Source organism: Mirounga angustirostris, unplaced genomic scaffold (assembly GCF_029215605.1).
Source record: "Mirounga angustirostris isolate CCGP_5_RB_7025 unplaced genomic scaffold, mMirAng1.0.hap1 SCAF_5, whole genome shotgun sequence".
NCBI classification, from domain to species: Eukaryota; Metazoa; Chordata; class Mammalia; order Carnivora; family Phocidae; genus Mirounga; species Mirounga angustirostris.
In genome coordinates this window covers 128462318-128474397 of record NW_026991713.1, presented here as the reverse complement: position 1 = coordinate 128474397, position 12080 = coordinate 128462318, and the positions used below count along the sequence as shown (strand labels likewise).

Genomic DNA, 12080 nt, shown 5'->3' with positions numbered 1-12080 from the left:
ACACTCGTTCTCACATAGCTAGTGGCATATAAATTTCTTTAGAAGAATATTTAACTTTATATATTCAAACTTAAAATGCATATACCCTATGGAAGTGTTGAATCACTATACTGTACACCTGAAACTAATATTACACTGTATGTTAACTGACTGGAATTTAAATAAAAACTTAAAAAATAAAAAATAAAAATAAAATGTAAAAAAAAGAGTAGTTGCAGAATAGTATATATAATATGATCTCATTTCAGCATGGCAGGAACAAATATTCTGATCATTTAAAAGTTTCGGCCTCTTCAGGCCAAGATGAGGTACCAGTGACCTAAAACAACTAAAAAAACCAGGCAAACAATATATGTGAGTTTTTGAACACCACATCAGATAGCACAGGAAAGTGATCCCTAGAGACAAGAAACAAAAAACCTGAGCCCTACAATTAACTGCTCTAGCTTATTGCCTTATAGATTTTCCAGGCTACAGCCAAGTAAGGGGGAAGTGAAGCAGACCCCAGCAGTCTCTGTGAGACGAGAACGACAGAAGCTGAGAGTGTGGGAAAGATTCTAGCCCACGTGGCTAGATAGTGCAGGACAGAGTACCAGAGAGGGAAAAGCACAGAAACAGACCTTAAAGATCAGCAGAGAACTCCCCCTGAATGTTCAGCGGAACACTGATCAGCCCCTATGTGTAAAGGAACTAGTTGAGACTGGGAAAATAACTACTCATGAATCTTCCAATTCATGGGAAATCAGGGGAGTACAGAAGGATATTGCTTCTGTAATAGGGAAAATTAGCCCTAGACTAAAGGCTGGTCTGATCCCACCTAACAAAGCCAACCTGAAAAGGATAAAACTGTTTCCAAGTAGCTTAACTGTGTCCCAGAATTAAGGTCAATGATGTTTCTAAGAATACACAACTATCCAGCAGTTATCCAATTTAAACATGATGAAAAATGCAAAAAGTAGAAAAAAATACAAGAGCTGTAGAGGAGATCAATTACTTAATCAATTAAAACCAATGCAAAGGGATGCCTGGCTCAGGTCATGATCCCAGTGTCCTGGGATCAAGCCTCGCATCAGGCTCCCTGCTCTGCAGGAGGCCTGCTTCTCCCTCTCCCACTCCCTCTGCTTGTGCTCCCTCTCTCACTGTGTCTCTCTCCGTCAAATAAATAAATAAAATCTTAAAAAAAAAATGCAGAAATGACATACATGATAAAATTAGTAGACAAGGACATTAAAACAGATATTCTAACTATATTTCATATACTCAACAAACTAGGAGATAGACTAAGCATGTTTGAGACCATGGAAAATAAAACCAGCTTTGAGAGATAAAAATTACATTTCTATATAATATTAATAATATAGGGGTGCCTGGGTGGCACAGTCAGTTGATCATCGGACTCTTGGTTTCAGCTCGGGTCATTATTTCAGGGTTGTGAGATCAAGCACCACATCAGGCTCTGTGATCAGCGCAGAGTCTGCTTGAGATTCTCTCTCCCTCTCCCTCTGTCCCTCCTGTTTGTGCTTTCTCTCTCTAAAATAAATAAATCTTTAAAAAAAGATTAATAGTATATTATACACTGTAAAAGGAAAGACTAATGAATTTGAAGATACGGCAGTAGAAACTATCCAATACAAAACACAGAGAAAAAAGTATTAAAGAATAAAAAGGACAACTTCATACCACCTAACATAGTTATAATTAAATCTCCATAGCAGGTAGAAGAGTAATAGAAAATATATTTGAAGAAACCAGAGTCAAGATTTTCCAAATTTGACAAAAATTATAAACTCAAAGATTCAGGAAGTCCAATGAACCCAAGCACCAAAGAAAAACCACACCAAGCCACATCAAAATTAAGAAATTTTAAAGCAAGCAGAGGAAAAATATACCATATGTAAAAAAAAAAAGTATTGAAAGAAAAAAATGTCACCCTAAAATTCTATACCTGGTGAAAATATTTTTTAAAAATGATAGAATTTTATGTTGACCTATTATCTCTGGAAAATGCCTACAAATACTTTCAAGTCATTTACCATTAAAAGAAGACTACCTTAAGTTTCAGTAGAAATAATACCAAATCAATGCTAAACAGTATCAAAGATTTTAGTTCTAAAATATAATAAATATATTGAAAATGTTCAAGAAACCTGCCAGAATAAAACAAACACAAAGTCTACAGTGGAACTTCTTTTAAAAAACCAAAAAGTCTGAGGTTCACTGATGAAGGGATATAAAAATTAGGAGGAATCATATACATGATTATATATAAATAAAATAAACGCACTCACACTATACAATAGGTGTTTCTTACTGAGATGTAAAATACAAAATATCTTCTTGTATTATAAAAGGATACCTTACAAATACTTTACTCTTAAAATTTTTAAGTAAACAGGATTGCCAGATAGCTTGAAGATTAATAACACATTAACACATCTACTAACATAAATTATTATATAAAGTAGTTGGTGTGACAGATTAATGTATTAGGAGCCCTACCAACTTAAGGACAATCAAAACGGAACTTTAAAACATCTTTGAAATAGGGGCGCCTGGGTGGCTCAGTTGTTTAAGCGACTGCCTTCGGCTCAGGTCATGATCCTGGAGTCCCCGGATCAAGTCCCGCATCAGGCTCCCTGCTCAGCAGGGAGTCTGCTTCTCCCTCTGACCCTCCCCCCTTTCATGTGCTCTCTCTCTCTCTCTCAAATAAATAAGTAAAATCTTTAAAAAAAAAAAAAATCTTTGAAATAGTATGGAAAATAACTCATCTCACAGAATGATAAACAATTTCTCTCACAAAACCGCAAGGTAAGTTTTAGTTCTAAATAACAATTTAGGATATCGTATCATTCAAAACAAATAGATTAAAAATAAGCATATAAAAATTTAGAATCCCAAAGATCCAATTCACCTTATGAGAAATAGAGTGAATCTTTTTATAACCCCAAGTATGGTTTAAGACAGGCCCCTGTTTGGAAGCACTTGGGTGGCTCGGTTGGTTAAGTGTCCGACTCTTGGTTTCGGCTCAGGTCATGATCTCAGGGTTATGGGATCTAGCTCAGTGACCGGGCTCCACACTCAGCAGAGAGTCTGCTTGAGATTCTTAGATTCTTTCCTCCCTCTCCCTCCTGCTCTGTTCCTCCCTGCCCGCCCCCTACCGTGCTTACTCTAATAAATAAAATCTTAAAAAAAAAAAAAAAAAAAGGCCCCTGTTGGATATAATTCAAAGATACCTAATATAAAAGAACCTGAAGGACTGCACCTTAAGATCACATGAGTTAATTACTGTTCTCTAAGTGCAAAGCCTTTTCCATTCATAGGAGTATTTCAGATACTAGCTTTTCGAAGTTCTTATTAGGTCTTAATACTACTTCTTCATTTAAAACACTTTAAAGGCATGTTTAAAACTTAAATTTTCAATAATATACACCTGACAAAGTAAAGATAAGTGATAGTGCTTAATACTACTTCTTCATTTAAAACCCCTTAAAGGCATGTTTAAAACTTAATTTTCAATAATACATATCTGACAAAGTAAAGATAAGTGGCAGTGCTTATTGAAAAATCTCTATGTTTTTAGGGCTATCTTACCTTCTGGTGTTGGTTTGTCTTGAGGAAGATCTGGCATATTTTCATCCAAGAGGTCTGCTAAGGATTGAGAATTTGCCAGCAGCTTCTGATATGACATAGCAAATTCCTCATACTGTTTATGTCTATCTTCACTTAGCTCCCCTTTAGAATGGAGAATACGCCTATAAACAAACGATGAAATAATCTGATAATCTCATCAAAATACATGTGCTCATGTATTGTTACACTGGGAATGTTCCATAAAATTTTATTTTATCACATAAGCTTTTTGCACGATTTTCTTCAATTTTTTATTAACATTTTCAAGATGTACCTGAAAATTAAAACTGGTATAATCAAATTCACCTAAGCAATTAAATTTCAACATTAATTCTTCAAAGAATATTGTGATTAACTATGCCTGCAGAAATGTAAAATTTAACAATGCCACTAAATAAAAATTATTTTAAAAATATTTTGTTAAAAATACTCCCTTCAGACACAGTTAATCAAAAATACTTAACATACCTAAAAAACTTACTATTCAAAAACAACAGGTTATAAAAATCAGTATCCTTAAACTTTTACAATGATTTTAATCAAGATTTTTTGAAAAAGCTCACATCTTCCAAACAGCCAATTCTCAGTTTACTGTACAAGTACTGGTTATTTATCTATTTAACAAATATTAATTGAGCAACACACGTAAGCAAGTTCAGGCCATCTCAGGAGCAGAGGATACAACTAGTCTTCTATTCTACAAATAGGTCACCAATAAGCCACCCATAATTAGAAATGCAGAACTACTGAAAAATTTCAAAATGTACAGTGAAGTAAAAACCTTACTATATCTACAGATAGTTGAGATGCCTGTAACTGCATCTATTTATAACTAAGTACGTATGTAGTGTAACATGTGAAATCTATAAACCTTAATGCAAATACAATACAGGTTTCAAAAAGCCAACTGTAAATTAAAAATTAAGTCATTTTCAAAACATTTAAAAGTTTTTTATTACTTGTCATTTGAGTTTTCTTATGAACAAGGAAGAAAATGAGGTGTTTTTTGGTGATGTTACAGAAAATAAAGTGAAAAACCATGCCTAAACTTACTCATCCCAGCTTAACTGGAACAATTTCCAAACTTTCCTATCTTACCCAATTCCTACCCACATAAACTTGTGTTTAAATGCTGTAACATTCCAGCCAACATTTTCTAAGTTAGGAATATCAGCTCCCATTATAAGCTCAAGGTAGATCAAAGCATAGGATACTATTCACTAAATCCAATCTTCTTTTTTCAAATCCAGCCTATTAGGTATCTAAAATGAAAAATTTTCACTTATTTTCTTACAATTTAAAAGTACATTAGTATCATTCTACGAACAAGAACAGAGTTTCTCTCTTTAACCATTTATCTCAAACTAATTTTATAGGAAAAAAGTCTTTCAGTAAGTTTTGTGAATGAATTCTAAACCCAAAACATTCAAAAATACTCAACTCATGAAAGCAATGACTATTATTTTGAATGAGTGAGCTTGTTAGAACTTTTAATTAGAAGTTATATCATTTTTGGGACGCCTGGGTGGCTCAGTCGGTTAAGCGTCTGCCTTCGGCTCAGGTCATGATCCCAGGGTCCTGTGATCCAGCCCCGCATCGGGATCCCTGCTTAGCGGGGAACCTGCTTCCCCCTCTGCCTGCCGCTCCCCCTGCTTGTGCGCGCTCTCTCTCTCTCTAATAAATAAATAAAATCTTTAAAAAAAAAAAAAAGAAGTTATATCATTTTTGAAGATAAAAGACACTAAAATTAAATAGTTTAAATAAATACTCAAAAGTAGACTATTCTAAAATGTTCTGCAGTTATTATTAGAAAAAATTTTAAGTCAATAAAGACTGAGGAGTTTGTTCTATAGCAGATTATGTTCAGAGTGATAATAACAGTCCTAAGAGATTTCAAAACATCTAACAATTAAGATGCAAAATTATTTCAGTACTTGAAAAGAAACAGGAAAATATCTCAAAATAACAGAACCTGGAACTTTCTCTAACAAGTTCTGACATTCTAGTAATCTGAAGAACATATATGCAGTTTTTAGGTTATACAACATTAATAATTTATGATATATAAGCAGTAACAAAATGATGACTATTTTATCACAACAAAAAAGGAACACTCTTTTTTCCAATATCAATCTCATTTTCAAACATTGGCCTGTGACTTTGCATTCAATCAGTTAAAAGTGATTTACTTCTATGATAGTTCCCTTTGTATGCATTCCAGTTCCTTTCCAGTCATCCTAGAACAAATTTAAAACTCTGAAGCTCCAGAAGTAACTCCTCACACTCCCCCCAAATCTCAACCCCATGATCAAATTTTTTAACAGTACTAATTTACTTAACTGCTTAACTTACATGTGCTTAGGTTACTACCTAGTGAGAACAGTCCTAGGACAAAAGCTTAGATTTTGGCAGATTTATTTTCTAATCATATCTTACACTAAAAACTTAGCAAGCAGCACAAGATACCAATGAAATGGCACTGGAAGAGTTCTGTCATACACAAAACTTATATAGTCCTACACATTTTCCTTGACTTTATTTAATATATTTACTAAACATCAGACTAAACACACAGGACCTAGTAAGAACACAGATTTCAAGCAGAGAAATAAATGCATCATAGGCACCCAAACATTCAAAATCCCTAGAGTCATTTAGAGGTGCTCAAATTAAAATGAGACATTTTTTAATGACTGTACTATATATGGCAGTTTTTTAGGTTTATGAAGCCCACTGGAAATGATTTTCAGTTTAACTTTTTTAGAAGACGTGTATGAGGGAACTAAACATTACTGCAGCACATTTGACCAAAGTACCTATTCTATTCGGTGTAAATCTCACCAAAATTTCTTATGAGAATTCCATGGGAATATATCACTATGCAAAATCAAGTTGAATATATGATTTATCACATATCATTTTAATTACAATCTCTTCAGAAGCCCATAATTTCAGAAAGTTGAATAGAAGCCATTCTTTTTGAGACAGTCATAAATTAGAGGTTAGCAAATTATTTCTGCAAAGGGGCCATATGTAAGTATTTTAGGCTTTGCAGACCATACGTTCTTTGTTGCAACTACTCAACTCTGCTGCACAAAAGCAGCCACAGATAATACATAAACAAATGAGCATGACTATGTTCCAATAAAACTTTATTTATGGATACTGAAATTTGAACTCATATAATTTTAGTATTTCACAAAATATTACTCTTCTGATTTTTTTCCAACCATCCAAAAAGTTAAAACCATTCTTATTCTTAGCTCACCAGCTGTATAAAAAATAGTGGTGCATCTATCTGGCCTGTGGGCCATAGTTTGCCAATCCCTGTCATAATTAGAGTTCACTGAATCAGTATCATTGTTAAATGTATTATAAATGAGTACATTCCCTCTCATGACATCACTGTAAAATAGGGAGTTACTGGCAGCATTTTAGAGATATAAAAAGCAACGAAAACAAAGTTAATTCCAAATCTTATTCATTATAATAAAAATACAAGATAGTAGACCTCCTTCACCAGATGATGAGCTATCACTGTCTGGAAGCAATCCTAAGGTATATCAATCTTTGATTTCTAGTGTTTTTTATATTACTAATTCAATATTGTAAAACTGACAGAAAATATCAAATAGTCTACTCTTGAATCGAGCATTCTATCTCATAAGAAAAGTCATAAATGCCTCAAAATTTCTAGTATTAAAAGACATATTTTTGTTTTCTTTCCCTTTTTTCAATTTTTCTTATTGTTTGACACTCTTGCTCTTTTATTTTGTATATTATTTACTGTTATTTCGCATTATTTTAAAAATACACATTTTCAAAACCATGAAAAGGCACAGGAGAAATTCTCATCAAGTCCTTCTGAAGGATTAAGCAGGAAATATAGTACAAATAATAAACTCACATTTACTACTTACAATGAGCCAGATACTGTTTTTAAAAGTGCTTTTACACGTGAATTCACTGCATCGTTCACATTTATCTCAGAGGTAGAGTGCTACTGTTATTCCATTTTACAGAAGAGAAAACTGAAGCACAGAGATATGAGATAACTTGCCAAGAATTACAGAACTGAGTAAATAACAGATCTAAGATTTGAACCCAAGTAGCCTGGCTCCAGAGTCTATGCTCACAACTATTGGACTATACTGCCTCCCAAATTAAAATTATCCACTTGGTACCTTATACTGAAATTAGAATGTCTCTCAAATACATATATCAAAGGAAGCCTTCTCACACTGGGGTGTTTATTTTATATTCTTTCGGGTCCTTCTGTTTGCATCTGACTTGGTAAGCACTGAGTGGCTACTGTATTTACTAGACACCTTAAAATCAAGTACAAATACTAAATGCAGATGGAAGATGAGTAATATGGAAATTGTGAAAAATACAGTATGAAGAGGTATGAAAGAACTGGATCTGTCATTTGCTATATAAGACACAATGGGCAAGCTCTTTAATCCCTAGATCTGATCACCTTCAAAATAGAGGTATTTCTTTCAAGGGTACTACTATGAGGATCAATTAAGATCATTCATTTAATGCACCTGATCAATGTACAAGTTATTTTAATGAGGAAAAAAACATGCCACAGCCTACTGTAAAAAAGGCAAGAACTTCAATGCCAAATATTATTTGATCTTCTATTAGCCAAATTAAAAAGAAAAAAAATCTTGGCAAGAACACAGAATCCATCTTAGCTTTGACCTTATACAGTCATGCAAAATAACATAGAACACATGGCCAAAATCTTGAAAAAATAATCATGAAGCAGACCCATGAAAAACTACTAGGTTTTACTTTTTATCTCCTTTAGCAATTTGTCAAATTTTCAAGCGAATTAAATTTTCTTTTGGTTTCATTTTAGAATTTGGTTATGGATGTCTTATAATCTTGTGTGAAAACACACTACAGCATAGTAACCGTAACTGTACTCAATCAAATATTTATTAAAGAACTGTCAAAGTCATTGAATGAGAGATAATTTCAGGAAAGATGGAACAATTTTAGAGTACTTACAAAATTGTTAAAGCCTCGTTGCGTCTAAGTACAGTGACAGAACATCTTAATAGTGCTTAAATACTAAACGATTTATCAAACATTCCACCTGTAAAGGCAAGGTACAACTTACCTGGAAGGGAAGTGGAAGGTAAAAGCAACACTACTTAATTTTACATTAATGTGCTTTTAAGTTTCAACAATGGCAAAGTAGTATCTCATGAATTTGCAGTAATGAAAGAAATCTCCGATTTTATTAACAGGGAAAGCCTACATTCTACTTGTATTTTTTTTCTATACTTTCAATCAAATCACTTAGTGCTGTCTAAACATGCAATCATAAGGTCCTAATTCACCAGTACTGAAAAAAGAAACTTTTACCACCATTCCCACCAGTTAGGGAGAAAGAAAGGAATGAAGACACTTCAAAATTATTCAAGTAAGAATTGACTTAATATATGAATTCATGATTTCACTACTGCAAGAAACAAACTGTTATATAATTAAATTATATCTAATAAAAATTAAATCATTTCTTCAATTTTTATTAAATGCCAAAAAATAGGTCATATTACCTCACTGAGAAAAATATCTCACAGCACAAAGCATTTTAAGTATAAAGTAAGACCACTGAACATTATAAAAAGCAAAACCTACCAAGTAAAGCTATTAACTCTAAACTGGACGATGTTACTGGTTATATTCAAATGTTTAAATATTAATTATAATTCTCCAGGATCAATCACTTAACCAAAATATATTTTAAAAATTCTTTGAAGTACAAAAAGCTTATAAGGTCAAATTTATAAGAATTCACCAAATCCTAGGGTCAGTTGTATTACTTGCTTATAATTATAACTCTCTCAGGGGCTTTGAAACAGAACTAGTTATAGATAGCTAGTATCAGAATACCTGTAGTATCAGCCCAGGTAACATGAGAAAAGAACAGCTAACTAAGACTCAAGAGGTATTATGCAGTCACTGTCTTCATTCATTCATTAGTGTCTTTTAGAAAATACCAGAGATTTTATTATTCTATTTTTATAAATTGGTTGAAAGAAATCTTAAGTATAGACTTTAATGAGTATAGACGAAGACTTCACAACCTCTATGAATAGTGCCATCTCCCAAGCTAATTAAAATGACCCAAAGCATTTAGGATTCATAGACTGAAAATATAATGTATTTGGGTTTTTTTTGTTTTAAACTGTCATTATTAAGATATTGTATAAAGGCTTAAAATAATTTAACTACATGAGTCTTAAATATCTGCTAGCTTGGCACTTAGATTTCCAGCATTTCCCTAAGAGAAACCTTACTGGGAAAAACTATTGTCTACAATTATTCCCATGATGCAGAATAATCTCAAAACACCTACTGGATAATGACTGGGAGGGGGAAACTTTGGGGAACTGGTCATTTTAACAGTACATTGTAATGTACTAATACCAGGCCAAGGGATTCTGCACTAATCCTCATGTCTTCTTGGTCAGTCAGGTATTCAAATCTACACTATAGAGGCTGCTCAATTTGAAGCTATCCTAAGGTATGCATTATTTATTAAGCCATATGCCAATTATTTTCTATATTGTGATTAAGATTTTCCCATCTCCCAGGGCGCCTGAGTGGCTCAGTCGGTTAAGCGGCTGCCTTCGGCTCAGGTCATGATCCCAGGGTCCTGGGATGGAGCCCTGCATTAGGCTCCCTGCTCAGCAGAGAGCCTGCTTCTCCCTCTCCATCTGTCTCCTGGCTTGTGCTCTCACTCTCTTTCTCTCAAATAAATGAATAAAATCTTAAAAAAAAAAAAAAAAGATTTTCCCATCTCCCAAATTATTACATTGGTGTAGACAATATCCCATGATAAAATGACTGCTACAATGCTAAGATCAATTTATACTAGGTAAATGACCTCCTCTAATAACCACAGGTCAACAGTTCTGGATTTATTTTTTTTTTTTTTTAAAGATTTTATTTATTTCTTTGACAGAGAGAGACACAGCGAGAGAGGGAGCACAAGCAGGGGGAGTGGGAGAGGGAGAAGCAGGCTTCCCGCTGCGCACGGAGCCTGATGTAGGGCTCATCCCAGGACCCTGGGACCATGACCTGAGCCAAAGGCAGACGCTTAACGACTGAAGCCATCCAGGTGCCCCAAAAGTTCTGTATTTAAATGAGTAAAAGTTTCTAGGTAAAGGCCACAAAACCATGCTCTTAACACTACATCCCATTCAAAATTTTCATGGTGACTTGAATAATATTAAAGAACAGGTCTGCTTATCAAAACTGAATGTGACCAGCAGATAAGTACATAATAATACATACAGCAGATAATAACATAATCAATGTTCAAAATTATCATTAGGATAAAGTAGTATGCCAAAAACATCTAAATAAAGTTAAAAGAGGTAAGTCTGCATTCAGGTTTAAGAGATGATTTCCACTAGTTCAAGGTGAAGAACTGGTCTGGCAGCAGTTCATTTGAGAAATTAATCTTTAGGTATATATAAGCTCACAAACAGTCAAAAGAATGACAAGGCAGCTATAATAAAAAGTAATGGAATTTGAGGTTACAGGCAGGAAAAAATGCATCCAAAACGAATGTCCTAAGGATGGTCACGTGGAAATCATGGAACAAACTGAAGGAACAGGAGGTGTTTAGCCTTGAGAAGATGAAAAGGAAACATCCTGGCAGTTTGCAAATATTTGAGATATTATCATGGGTATGAAAGAGGAGACATGTCCCACGTCAGTGTTTCTCAAACTATCTGTGGTAAAGGAATTTTTTTTTTTTTTTCTAATCACTGCAGACACTTTTATAAAACACAGTAACAATATCAGGACTATAGAAAATTGCTATAAAAGATGTCTAAATGCTTAGTCTGTTCCTATATTTAATTCATTATGAATAGGTAAACAGTTCATGGACCCCTCCACTTTAAGCAGCTTTATTCCATTGGTACCAGAAAAATGTAAATCGAAGGGAACCATTTTATGGGGAGTTAAATTTCAGCTTGAATTCCTAGTAAGTAGGGGTGCCAACACTGGAAGGGCACTTCCAAAGAAAGAATACTTTATCTGTCAGATAATCTGTAAAATGGACTCCTGCACTGGAAAGGGGATCGGATTAAGTCATTGTAGACTCTACCCTCTAAGCTTCTGTGAGGCCAATCAGAAGTAAACACACACAAAACCCCTAAAGTAGCTGATAAAAAGTAATCAAAGCATACTACAAAATCAGCCATGAGGTATTAGGTAGAACATATGGGAAAAAGAAAAAGACTAGGAAAATGACAAAACACTATGTAAGTCATAATTATGAAACCTTAAATATGTGAGAATTATTAATAGAGGGCCACTGTTTTCTGCTTAAACTCATTATTGACTACATAAATACACCCTGAAGTTGCCTATTCGAAGTTTAAAACAGTCCTCACTATTCAAAACCACAAAAC

At 33.8% G+C, this 12080-nt stretch overlaps 1 protein-coding gene across 3 annotated transcripts in view; it reads right to left on the bottom strand.

Annotated features, from left to right (window-relative positions):
* UPF2 (UPF2 regulator of nonsense mediated mRNA decay) overlaps positions 1-12080 on the bottom strand; it is a 111554-nt gene that overhangs the window by 87961 nt on the left and 11513 nt on the right. For all 3 annotated transcript variants that reach the window (XM_045874431.2, XM_045874432.2, XM_054507367.2), the window contains exon 4: positions 3592-3752. In XM_045874431.2, coding sequence (XP_045730387.1) covers positions 3592-3752 — 161 coding nt within the window. The remainder of the gene's footprint in view (positions 1-3591; positions 3753-12080) is intronic.